The sequence below is a fragment of the Henckelia pumila genome, chromosome 3, assembly GCF_033568475.1.
Source record: "Henckelia pumila isolate YLH828 chromosome 3, ASM3356847v2, whole genome shotgun sequence".
NCBI lineage: Eukaryota > Viridiplantae > Streptophyta > Magnoliopsida > Lamiales > Gesneriaceae > Henckelia > Henckelia pumila.
In genome coordinates this window covers 202,610,065-202,623,045 of record NC_133122.1, presented here as the reverse complement: position 1 = coordinate 202,623,045, position 12,981 = coordinate 202,610,065, and the positions used below count along the sequence as shown (strand labels likewise).

At 34.1% G+C, this 12,981-nt stretch overlaps 1 protein-coding gene across 1 annotated transcript; it reads left to right on the top strand.

Moving 5' to 3' along the window:
• Window positions 1-5,515: 5,515 nt before the first annotated feature.
• LOC140890626 (triacylglycerol lipase OBL1) lies at window positions 5,516-9,042 on the top strand. The gene is made up of 5 exons (XM_073298543.1): window positions 5,516-5,943; window positions 6,651-6,844; window positions 7,704-7,737; window positions 7,816-8,417; window positions 8,571-9,042. The coding sequence occupies exons 1-5, from the start codon at window positions 5,625-5,627 to the stop codon at window positions 8,871-8,873; spliced, it is 1,452 nt and encodes a 483-aa protein (XP_073154644.1). The 5' UTR covers window positions 5,516-5,624; the 3' UTR covers window positions 8,874-9,042.
• Window positions 9,043-12,981: the final 3,939 nt, after the last annotated feature.

The following is a 12,981-nucleotide window of genomic DNA, read 5'->3' as shown; positions in this document are numbered from 1 at the left end:
CCTTAGTCTTTTGTTGTTCTTTTGTAAGGCTGCCAGATGACACCATTCTGCCAAGTTTCCTTTAAAAAAGAGGCTATTCGTGCCAAATTAAAGTATCTGGATTCCCCAGGATGTATTCCTTCATTTGCATTTCTCTCCAGGGAAATTTTAGTCTAAGTTGAATCAGGTTAGACCCGGAAACTAACCTGAAAAAATTAATTGAGATGACCGAAATTTTTTTTATTATTTTTATATAAACTTATGAAAAATTTGCTACATTTTTATATACTGTGTGTTTGAAAAAAAATTATTGTATATTGATATAATTAATTTTCATCATTTAATGTTCATTTTGTAATTATTTTTTATTTTTTAAAAATTAATTTTTATTTTTTTTATAGCAAGTATACTTTAAATTTTCTATAACTAAATTTTCAAATTTAAATTATATATAAGCTTTGATTTGTTATTATGTGATTAAATTAAATATTACGACTATTATTGTTTTTTTTTTTGAATTTTTATTTAATTATTTTGTTAAAAGATTAAAATATTAAATTAATTTGTCATGACAATGTACTGGGTATTTTGAAGATTGAAAAAAATTGACAATGACATAAATTGTCTATATTCGGCTCAAACTTAATATATAGCGAGTATATATAAGATACATTTATATAATGGATAATTTGTACATTTAATAAAATTCGTGAAACACGAGATTGAAACAATATTATAAACAGTAATGCGGACATATTTAATAAAGATTAATTAGTTAATTAGATGTTCACATTTAAGTTTGACCCTTTTTTTAATTTCATTTTACTTATCGCCACCAAACTGAGAGAAGACCATATATAATATTGCAGATAGGGGTCCATCGATATAATTTGACTTTGACTTGTTCTGCTAGTGGAGACGCAACTAATATAATTAAGATAAGATTATAAAGATTATTCAAAAGAGGGATAAATCCATCTTTTCAACATGTGTGAAAATTAGGAAGAGTTATCTTAATCTTCCACATGATAATATATGTGTGTATATATATATAGTAAGAATTTAAAATCCATACTCTTTAATTTTAACTTTACAAAGCGTATAATCAAACAATAGCCGTCAAATTGGATTAACTTTATTTAATTCAATCCTAGGTTGTAAGAACTTTATAAATGGAATGCCTCTAATGCCGCAGCCTTCCATTTTATTTTCTTTCTGTATTTTATTTTTGATTAAAAAAAAAAAAATTTCCTGTATTTAACACGAAGCATTCATCATAAAAAATAAGGGAAATGCTAGTTACATGTACACATTGAGTTACAAATTGGGTTGCACACTACATATGAAATTACAAAATTATCCCTCCACTAGATTTGAAAAAGATCTTTCCAAAATACATTAATAATATTTATGTAATTTCAAGTGCAACGTGTAACCCAACGTGTAATCCCCGTGTATATGTAGCATCACTGAAAAATTAAACACATGAATCACTATATAGAATACGTGAGTACGTGACCATTTATTGTACACTAAGTGGTGTGCGTGCTTGTGTGTTAGAATGGGTGCTTGTTCCAAAACAGTAAATTCTCAAAATTAATTTAATAGACTCATTTACATGATCTAAAGTAGACCTGGCCACGGTTCGGGTCCGGGTTCGGGTTGGCATTTAGCCAACCCTTAACCTGCCCGCCAATGGCCGGTTCCGGTCCGGGTCGGTGAACCGGCGGTTCCGGTCCGAATCCGGGTCCGGTTAACCGCCGGTTCAAGGTCCGGGCTAAACCGTGCCATTTAAAAAAATATATATATATTGCAGCGCCCCAGCGCTTATTTGGCAGCGCTGGGACGCTAAACCTTCGAATTATATTCGAAGGGCAGCGCTGGGCAGTGCTGGGGCGCTGCACATTCGAAATTTAATTTTTTTTAAATTTTTAAACAAATTTTTAATAAGACATATTCTTTAAATAATCTCAATCAAATATTTCATATCTCCATAATAAAAATCTATTACATTTCTTAAATAAACAATATATTAGAATTTCAACATCTTAATATCTTATGACTTAATATTACAAATCTATTACATTTTATTCTATTTCACTCGCATTTTCTCTCGTCGTAGTTCCGGATGTTCCTTCGGTATCATCTTGGTCTTCTTCATCACTTTGAATATGTTGTGTTCGAGTAGCGGCTTTTGACCAATCATTGAGCTAACATTGGGCTTCCAAGTTTTCCGGCCTTAAGCTAGAACATCTCTCGTCCAATGTATTTCCTCCAATACTAAATGCTTGCTCCACTGCAACTGTTGAAATCGGACAAGCTAGAATTTCTTTTGCCATTATAGCCAAAATTGGATATATTTGTGTTTTTTGCGACCACCATCTCAAAATATCGAAATTTTCCTCATCTGTATCACTAAAATCAAAAGTAGTGGTAAAATAATTCTCAAGTTCCTGACTGGAACTTGAGGATCCTCGTGGACGTTTTGTCCGTTTTCTTAATAAAAGTTGTGCTTTAGTAAGTTTAGAAGTAAGTAACATTACTAGTTGCAGTGGATTGTGTTTCATGTAAAACAATTTGTCCACCATATTTGATGTTATATTCATTATAAATATCAAGTAAATGAGTTTTAATATTAAACAAAATCAATGAGATAGAAGGAATCGTTTCCGCAATAGGCTCCAAAGATTCATATTATAATGTTAACATGTCGCTTAAGCCATCTAATTTAAGTCTAGGATCTAAAACAAAAGCACATAAAAAAATTTCAGGAATGAGCAAAAAATATTTTTCCCATTTTGCTTTCATGATGAGAATACATTGAGATAAAATACTATCATTAGAATTAACATGTTCATGAAAAATACAAGCAATGTTGCAACAATGTGTTAAAACTAAATGTGAAGTAGGGTAATAAACACCGGATAATTGGTCACTAGCATCATAAAAAACTTTTAAAATTTCACAAATACTAGTGCATATGTTCCATTGATTTGAAAATAAATAAATATCACGAGCTTGAACAAATTGATGAAAAAATGTACATAATAAATCTTTATATTCAAAAGAGGATAATAACAATTTATATGTTAAATTCCAACGAGTTGGAACATCTCGTGCAAAACGCTTAGGCTTCATACCATTTACTCTACAAAATTTTCCCCATTACTTCATAACTTGAGGATGCATCCATAAATAATGAATAGCGTTCCTAATTGGTTGAATATGTATGCCTAAACTTTTTAGTCCATCTTGAACACACAAATTTAAAATATGACATGTGCATCTAATATGAAAAAATTTGTTACCTAGTGATGGTTTACATATTTCAATAAACTCACTAATACTTGAAGTATTTGCACTAGCATTATCAAAAGACATTGAAAAAACTTTGGTAGTTAGACCATATTCTTCTAAAATAACAAATATAAGTTGCGAAATATTTTGTGCCGTGTGTGATTCGTTGAAACATCTATATGCAAGCAACCTTTTTTGAATGTTCCAATTATTATCAATCCAATGGCATGTAATACCCATATATGAACAACTTTGCCAATGATCACTCCAAATATCAGAACACAAAGAAACTTTATTACTCAAACTATAAAATTCCTTAATTAATTCTTTCTTTTGATCAACGAATAACTTTTTCATTGTGCGTTTGAGACTATTTCTTGGAATACGTCTAATAGAAGGATTTGCACTTGTAGAAAGCCAATTTTCAAAAGATAATTTACCGCTAAAACTAAAAAAAAGTTGTTCAACCGCACAAAATTTAGCCGTTTCTTCTCTAAATCTAGCTTCGTTATATTTAAATAGTTGAGATTCATTACCCGATTGAGAAGAGAATGCCGGAATTTGAGTTTGACAACGATCAATACCAATTTCCACTGGATGATTTTTCTCGATATGCCGCGTCAAAGTTCCATAACCACCTCCTTGTTTAAATTTGTAACATTTTGAACAATATTTGGATTTTGCTTGCAAATCACCGGAGGGAAGCGTCACCTTGTCGAAGTGTTTGGTGAACATATCGGATGTCGGGCGAGGCACCGCTCGAGTTTGTCTTTGAGAGGCCGCCGGATCGTTCATACTTTCTTGACTTGCATGATGACGTGGTGGTGGTGGTGGTGGTGGTTGTTCAACTTGTTGTCTTTGTTGCGCCTCTTGTCGAATTTCTTGAATTTCATCATCGGAATATTCAAGATCAAATCCATCGACATTGAATTGAGGATACTCGACCTCGGGTGGTATGATGCTCTTTTTCTTTCCTTTTCCTTTGTCACCCCTACAACTTGATCCCTCTCCGGACATTTGAAATTGTATAAATATGAAAATAAATCAACAATTGACAATAAACCAATAATCGAAACTTGATATTTTTGATAATTCAAGAAATTAAAAGTAATTGAGAATAGAGAGAATGAAGAGAGAATTGTGTAAACAAAATGAAAGGAGGTTGGGGGTATTTATAGATAAAAAATAGGTTTTTTTTTTTTTAAAAAAAATAAAAATAGCCGGTTGATGGTTGACCCGCCGGGTCGGGCGGGTTGACAACGGCCACAAGATCATGACCGTTGATCTCAACGGCCACGAAATCGTGGCCGTTGAATGATCCAACGACCACTTGCTAGTGGCCGTTGGATCTGGGCACCCTGATGGGCGCCACGTGTCCAACCCGCCGGGTTGAACGGGTCCAACCCAATCCGGCGGTTTGACCCGCCGGGTTACCGGTTTTCCCTTGGGAAAACCGGGACCGGACCGCCTAGTGGCCGGTCCGGTCCCGATTCCGGGTCGGGCCCGTTGACCCGATTAACCGGCCCGTTGACCATGGGCCGGTTCCGGGCCCAACCCGGCCCTTGGCCAGGTCTAATCTAAAGTCTACAACTTTAGCTTATATTAATTAGTAATATGTATATATATAATTTTTTAATAAATAACCAAAATATCCGTATTAGAGAACAACTTCTCTTCGTTAATTTAAATGAATATACATGGTCCTTTTGGATTAAACAAAAAATATTAGTAGTAAGAGTGTCCAGAAGAATTTCTATTTATTTATCAAAATAACATATATAATCAGTTTTGAAGAATGAAGAATTAGAGCATGAGACTCTTTGAGATTTAATTAATAAAAAATTGGTTATAAGCAAAATATGAGGTTAAAAAACACAAAAACTGTTTTTTTAGTGATGGCAAGACATACATTAAAATATAATATATATATATATATATATATATATCCTCGATCGTAAATTTCTGAGCTGTAGCAAACCAATGAATATGATTCCACCACACCTGAAGTCATCTGACCTGCCAAAATTAAAGTTTCATTAGGTGGGGTACGCGCTATGTCTTCACCCTTTTCCACCATGAACCTCTTGCTTTTGGTCTTTAAAAAAAATCCACTTTCCTAGCTTAAAATATTTTCCTCTAGAGAACACAATATTTGACAATATTTTAATCCATGTTGTAACTTGTTATAATCATGTATATATATTCTAAGCTAAGCTGTAAATATATATATAGATATGCATACACAGCAACTTGCTTCGATCTTCAAATAATCCCTATATATATATATATATATATATATATATTCTTCTACATCACGTACACACTTGCTTACAAGGAAATTAAAGAATATGGCTTCTTCAGAGGAATGCAACAAGTCATTTTCCTGTGATTACATGCTCCTTAAACCAGAAGAAGCTGGTGTACTAGATGTGACCAAAATATTGTTTTCGAGCGACGTAGGGAAGAGGAAATTCGTGGACTGTCCGGAAGGGGTACGGCGGGAGCCATTTGGGCGTAGATGGATCATTTTTGTTTCCGTTATGGCACAGAAATTTCTGCAGGCTGCGTCTAAGCCCATGGCAAGGATTGGCGATGGAGTTGAGTATTGGTTGAATTTGCTTCGGGGGAATGGCGGATTCCGTGGACTACTCATCAATTCTTTCAAAGGTAACCAACATTAATTGATTATACGTCTTTGTTTCATTTAAATTTTAATTAGCTTAAGTTTTACAAAATAACGAAGTTATAATATATAAATCTTATGTTATCTACATATATTAATCATTGATAATCACATCCAAGGAGCCAAATGGTAAATACATATTGGGATGTAAACTATATATCCATGTTTTTCAATATTCAAAATCTTAATACATCTCTATAATCCGTAGCAGTGATTCAACTCTAAGCATATCTATTTTTAACATTGTATCAAAGTCAAAGTTAGTCTTTTAAAACCTAAAGGAATCAATCATCTTGATTTAGTGATCATGTAAATTCGCGAATATTGTCTGTAAAAAAAAAAGGAAAGGAATAAGAAAAAGATGTTTAAATAGAGTTCAAATTAAGAATCGAAACACAAATAAAATTAGGGATCAGTACATGCTACCCTCATGGTAGATGTCTTGACTTGATCTGAACGGAGTAAATCAAACAGCAAATCAAGTGATTTGATATGTTGATGTGATCTAGACCGTCCAGATCACATCAGGGTAGCATCTATATATATATATATATACGCTCACCTACTAATATTAAATACTAGTTAGCATGTTCCAGGCAGGCAACTTGCATATGATTAAATCAACCTAGCTAAAAAAAAAAAAAAAATTGAATATAATGAATGGATGGAGCTTTTGTGAATATATGTACAGGCAAAGTTGTACAGCCAGACAAGACATCAACGAGTTTCCTGTCTTTTATCGGACACATCGACAAGCGAGTTGAGTTGGATTCGAAGATGGAGCATGGAGATGCAAGATACAAAGCTGTTCTCTCTGTCATGGCTTCCAAGGCTTCTTATGAAAACAGAAATTATACTCAAGCCATCGTTGAGAACCATTGGAAGGTACCTTAATTAATTAATTCTTAACTATTATAATCATTCAACGTAAATGTAAATCCTAATTGCTTCAAAAGAGGAAAGTTAGCCGAGGTTGCATGTTGGGACCCATATGATTTGCACCAATCACATACTTCCATCTATTCCATGGGGTAATATCCATGGGATAGGATCCAACCTCTCGATAGAAATTAAGGAGATGATAGTTTTACAGCTGGAAGAATTAATATGATTATTTATTAATTATTATTCTTATATATTATTTATACAACGGTCCATATTATTTAATAACTATGGACAAAGTTTAGTTATGAGTTGATAAATTTGCAAGCTTTATCATCCCACAAATTTTTTTTTTTTTCAAAGTTTCATTATATATCACTTGATCATATATAAATTATAGAATTTTTAGATGCGAAAGAAAAAAACGGAACGAGATCTTATTCAAATATATAATATATCTAACTTCCAAGAAATACAAGTACATGACACTATATTTATATTAAAAATTTAATTTATGAAATCTAATTATTTTGTCGAATTAATTGATTTGTTCCTTTGTTTTTATTATATGAATTGTTCCATGGATCAATAATATAAGTAATAATTCTTTTAAAATTGTTGTTCTGTTAACTAATTTATTCGTTTACAGCAGGCAATAATATTATAGAATATTGATCGTAAATTTAGTGAGTATTGCTTTAAAGAGGTTTTACTATAGAGATGTCATTTTTCTATATAAAAAAAAAAAATTCGGTTATAATATCGATCCATTAAATTATCAAGAAAATAATTAAGTCGGTCATAAACTGTAAAATATATAATACCGAACTAATAATTAATCTTCGTTTTTTAATATATGCAGATGGCATTCCTGGGATTCTACGACTTCTGGAATGGTAAAATATGATTTTCAAGAAATATATTATGGTCGTAGTAAAAACTCACAACTAGCCTAAATATATATATGCATGCAGATTATCAAGAAAAAGGCACAACACAAGCATTTGTGGTAGAAGATGAAAAGAATGATATTATGGTCGTAGCTTTCAGAGGAACAGAACCCTTCGACTCAGATGCGTGGTTGTCCGACATCGATCTCTCGTGGTACGAGCTTCCGGCTGCCGGAAAAATCCATGGTGGTTTCATGAAAGCCCTAGGAATGTATAAAACCCTCGGCTGGCCAAAACAGCAGCCGCCAAACAAGCCGGAGACCGCCTACTATGCCCTCCGCAGTCTGCTGAAACAGCGTCTGCAGAATAACGATAAAGCCAAATTCATAGTCACAGGCCACAGCTTGGGTGGCGCGTTGGCCGCGTTGTTCCCTGCCATCTTGGCTCTACATGAGGAGTCATTTTTGCTCGAAAGACTTGACGGTGTTTACACCTTCGGCCAGCCGAGAGTCGGCGACCAAAAATTCGGAGAATTCATGAAAAGAATTATAGAAAAATACAGCATCAATTACTACAGATTCGTTTACAGTTATGATGTTGTCCCGAGGTTGCCTTACGATGATTCAACCCTCTTGTTCAAGCACTTTGGGACATGCATCTATTACAACAGCTTCTATGAAGCTAAGGTATATAATTACGTACTAAGATTCTCTACCTACCTACCTACCTTCCTCTTAATTAGCTAGCTAGCTAGAAGCATGCATGCATATATACATAAAAATTAATATATATATTAACTGTACGTGTAACAAAATATATATTAATATTTGTGCATGCAGATTGTCCCCGAAGAGCCCGACAAGAACTACTTCTCTTTGCTATGGTTGATTCCCAAAATTGGAAATGCATGGTGGGAGCTGATAAGAAGCTTCTCTATTTCATTCACAAGGGGACCGGAGTTTGCGGAAGGGGGACTTCTTCGTATGTTTCGGGTCATTGGGCTTTTTACTGCGGGGATTCCAGCACATTGTCCCCAGGATTATGTAAATGCAACTAGGTTGGGATCATCCCACGTATTTCTTCCAATCATTCATCACTCTGATCATATTACTCATCATCAGAAAGTCTCTAAGATTCAGTGAATATATATTGCTCAATTTTTTTTTAATATTTAATATTGAATCGTTTCTTACCACCATTGATTCATGTATCAAGATTTGTTTATTTTCCTCTTCTGTTTTTGTTCGAGTGTTGGAGTTGTAAAGTTGCTCTAAATGCATGGGAAGGAATAAAATTAAATGTTTTAACTCTCATACGATATATTTGTTCTCAAGGTTACATGTACATTACTAACTTTATGTGAGAATCCCAAATTTCATTAGATTAAACTTCAGATAGACTGAAATCTTGGTAAACTGAATTTGAAGTAAATAAAGTTGAGGTCGAGGTAAATGAGTTGACCAAGTGACCAAGATCTGTCTAGTAAGCCAGACTGAAATCAAGCAGCTTCAAACTCGTATAACTGATGCATTTACTTAGAATCATGGCAAATTAAGGACAATAAATGAGCAGCCTAACAGTCATAATCTTGCCTATAAATATCACTCAAATTTCTGAGGCTTGTTACACGAAATTCTGAGCAATACACCTATAGAGTGAGTGAGGAAATTTAGTGTAGCAGGAGCATCCAGTTGAGCAGACCAGTTGAGCAACCGAAATTGTTTAACAACTTTACGTTAAGAGGGATTTCGGTTTTTAAGCAAAGTACATGTATAAGATTCTATTCCAACAAGTTTAAATGCATGATAATTGTCTGATCTTTTTGTTACTGCAGTGATACTTGTGAACTAGTGGTAGAAATATATATAACTCTTGTTTCTGTTTCTGTTGTGTTCTGAATCCTCACCCTTGAGAGGATAAACATATAATGGGATGGTACCAGTAAGCCACGAAATTCAATAAGTTAAATCGGTGCATGTCCTAAATTTTGTTTTTCTGAAAATATAAGAATGTTCAGTTCAGTTCTGTATGAATGTATAAGTCTGAAAATGTTTGTGTGCGGAATATTCCCCCATTTACTGAGTGACACCCATATCACTCACCCACCTTGAACCACCATCTCAGATAAAAATGTAGAAGAGCTATAGAGTGAAGAACATGACCAGTTTTGGGGCTGATGAATGAAGATAATTAGTCTATGTTATTGTAGTTTCAATGTATAAGCCGCTGCGTAATATGTTTCAATTGTATAAGACAATTTATCTCGAATTTATGAAAGAAAATTTAGCTTCAGTTTATAAATGAAAGACTGATATTTTTTGGAAATCTGTATTCCGAGGCTTGTTATTTGACGTGGAAACGTTAAATAACGCTGATGTCAACTAAGCCCGACTTTGAGGCGTGACACTTTAAACCACTAAACTGATATTACTTGAGCATTTTAGGTGAGATAAACTGATGGCAAAAGATCAGTTTAGGTGAGGTAAACTGATATCGCAAGATCAGTTTACGAGAAGTAAACTGATGGCGTAAGATCAGTTTACGAGAGGTAAACTAAAGACACAAATTCAGTTTGGTAATACGAGGTCAACTGATGGTATCCAATCAGTTTAGTACCAGGTAAACTGATGGTGTGGGAGCAGTGTTGTGGGGACCTCGGGTGGTAATCTCAATTCATATTGGGCAAATAATATTAATGAAGTCCGGACAAGAAAGTAATGAATAACCAACCAAAAAATTTATTTTATTTTTTTTAAGGATTTGGACCCGAGCATGACTCGCTCGAGCTCATGCCTGGGCGCTCGAGCGAGCAGCCCTCGGGTGTAAACCCGCCTTGGCTCGCTCGAGCGAGCTGAGCTCTGCCCGGCTTTTGAATTTATGCTCTTTTGCTGTCTTATTCTAGGTTCTCAGCATATAAGCATGTAATTCACATATCAGTAGAGCAAGCAGTGTTTAATAAATAAATCATGTCGCATAAAATTTCTCAATTCAAGTAAAGAATAATCATGCAATACTATAAATGCATGCGACTCAATTTACCCCGCTCAACTTTTATCTGAGTCCAAGAACTTTTCGCTCTGATACCACTTGTTGTGAGGATCTCAGGTGCTAATCTCAATTGATATTGGGCAAATAATATTAATGAAGTCCGGACAAGAAAGTAATGAATAACCAACAAAAAAATTTTATTATATTTTTTTAAGGAGTTGGACCTGAGCACGACTCGCTCGAGAGCATGCCCGCGTGCTCGAGCGAACAGCCCTCAGGTGCAAACCCACCTTGGCTCGCTCGAGCGCACCAAGCTGCGCTCGAGCGAGCTGAGCTCTGCCCGACTTCTGAATTTCTGCTCTTTTACTGTCTTATTCTAGGTTTTGATGCATAACATGTATAAGTAATGAAAAATGCATGAAAAAGAATTGAGTGTCATCAAAACATAATCTATACATGCATTTCGACATCTTTATATAATTTAAGTTCATACAAGTGTTTAACATTAAAACCACATTCTATACTTAATTTCAAAATACAAGTTTGATAACACATCTACATCTTAAACCCGAGTTCACACGTGCTAAATCTCTCAACCATGAGCTATCCAAGCCAATCTGACTCGCTCATGCCCAAACCTGATGCAATGCATACATACAAACAAAGCAACAACCAGATAACTCAGGTGAGAGTAATTCTCAGTATTAACGAAATGCATATACATCATTTAAGCATATCAAATCTATATGCCATAATATTCTTTACAAAACATGTAATAACATGTAAATCATAGAAGTATAATCGATTCTTAAGTTCAAGCATAACTATTCATCTATGGCAATCTCATGCCAAGCATATAAACACATTCACATCTTGAATGATATATAATAACATGCTAGCATTTATAAGCGCATATTCTAAATCATAGAAATCTCTAGGTTAATGCATAAATACAATGCATGTTTCAAGGAATAGACTATCAAATCTGATAACAATAAATCTTAGTTCTTGGGATCTCGAAAAATAAAATCTCAAACCAACCACCGACTCTCCCAATCGAGGTGGCGTCAAGTATCTTATTTCCCCTGACTTTGGTGCAACTATAGTGAGTCATCTAGCTCTGGAAGTGAATCTACAATCTATGTCACTCATCTATAGCCCTCCAAACGTCATTTCGCAATCTAGGCCAATCAGTCCTCTATGCTTTTCAAGTAGGGTTCAAGATGAATGCAACATAATCTTGATGCATTAAATCATACAAATACTGTAAAACATCTTGAACACACAATTCAATAATCATTCAAGGCAACAATATCAATTAAATCATATAAAAGCTCATAAACATTTAAGTATGTGATTTTAGGAAACTCGATAATCAAAATCAATCTCGAGTTATTCTTCCCATCTTATCTAATGTCTATTCATACCTTTGATCTCGATTCAAACATCTTGAGTCATTTCAAAGTCTTGCATATACTGATTAACTTCAAGCTAGCCTGTCATTAGATTCTACTCATTTCAATCTTTGCTAATTGAAGGTGTTCTTGATTCAACTTCAAATACTTCAAGTCATTAGAATTCGAACTCGTCGATTCGACTTTGATAATCTTCAATTTCAATCTGAAATAGATTATAGCATAGCTAAACATCAATTTCCAATCTGAATCGATGTCTCTTTCATGCTTATACAGTTCAAATCTTGATAATACAATCGGAATTCAAACCGACGGCGCAACAATTCGAATTCAATAAATCTAACAACTCGAACACCATCATGTCTACATTCTAGACTCAATCTCAAATTCAATTCATCAATAATACAAGACACTTGAAGATCATCTCTAAACATTTAGAATGTGTATCAATTCAAAATCTCGAACCGGCGGCGTAACGGATCGAAACCTAAAATTCCAAAAGCATAAACATCATCTTGTCAATAATCTAAACCAATCCTCATCACCAATTCAGCAGCAATACACGTACAAAACAGCCCCCAAAAATTCAGAATTTTGAAAAATATTTCAAAAATCAAAAACATGTTCAAACGATGATCTTTTCTCGATCCGTCTTAGATATGTTATCGTCGTATATACTAAAACATGTTTAAACAATCAAATCTTAATTATAACAACATCATAAAATTCATACATGGTAGAACCTCTTAAAACTTACGTCAAAATATAGCACTCGAAGCCGTGAACGCAAATATATGATCAATCGGAAATTCTACCGGGAGGATTAATTTTTATCGAAGCTTTAAGA

Coding starts and splice junctions, on each gene's coding strand:
- LOC140890626 (XM_073298543.1), top strand. CDS start 5,625: ATGGCTTCTTCAGAGGAATGCAACAAGTCATTTTCCTGTGATTACATG. Junction 7,738..7,815: donor ATTCTACGACTTCTGGAATG/GTAAAATATGAT, acceptor ATATGCATGCAG/ATTATCAAGAAAAAGGCACA. Junction 8,418..8,570: donor ACAGCTTCTATGAAGCTAAG/GTATATAATTAC, acceptor TTGTGCATGCAG/ATTGTCCCCGAAGAGCCCGA.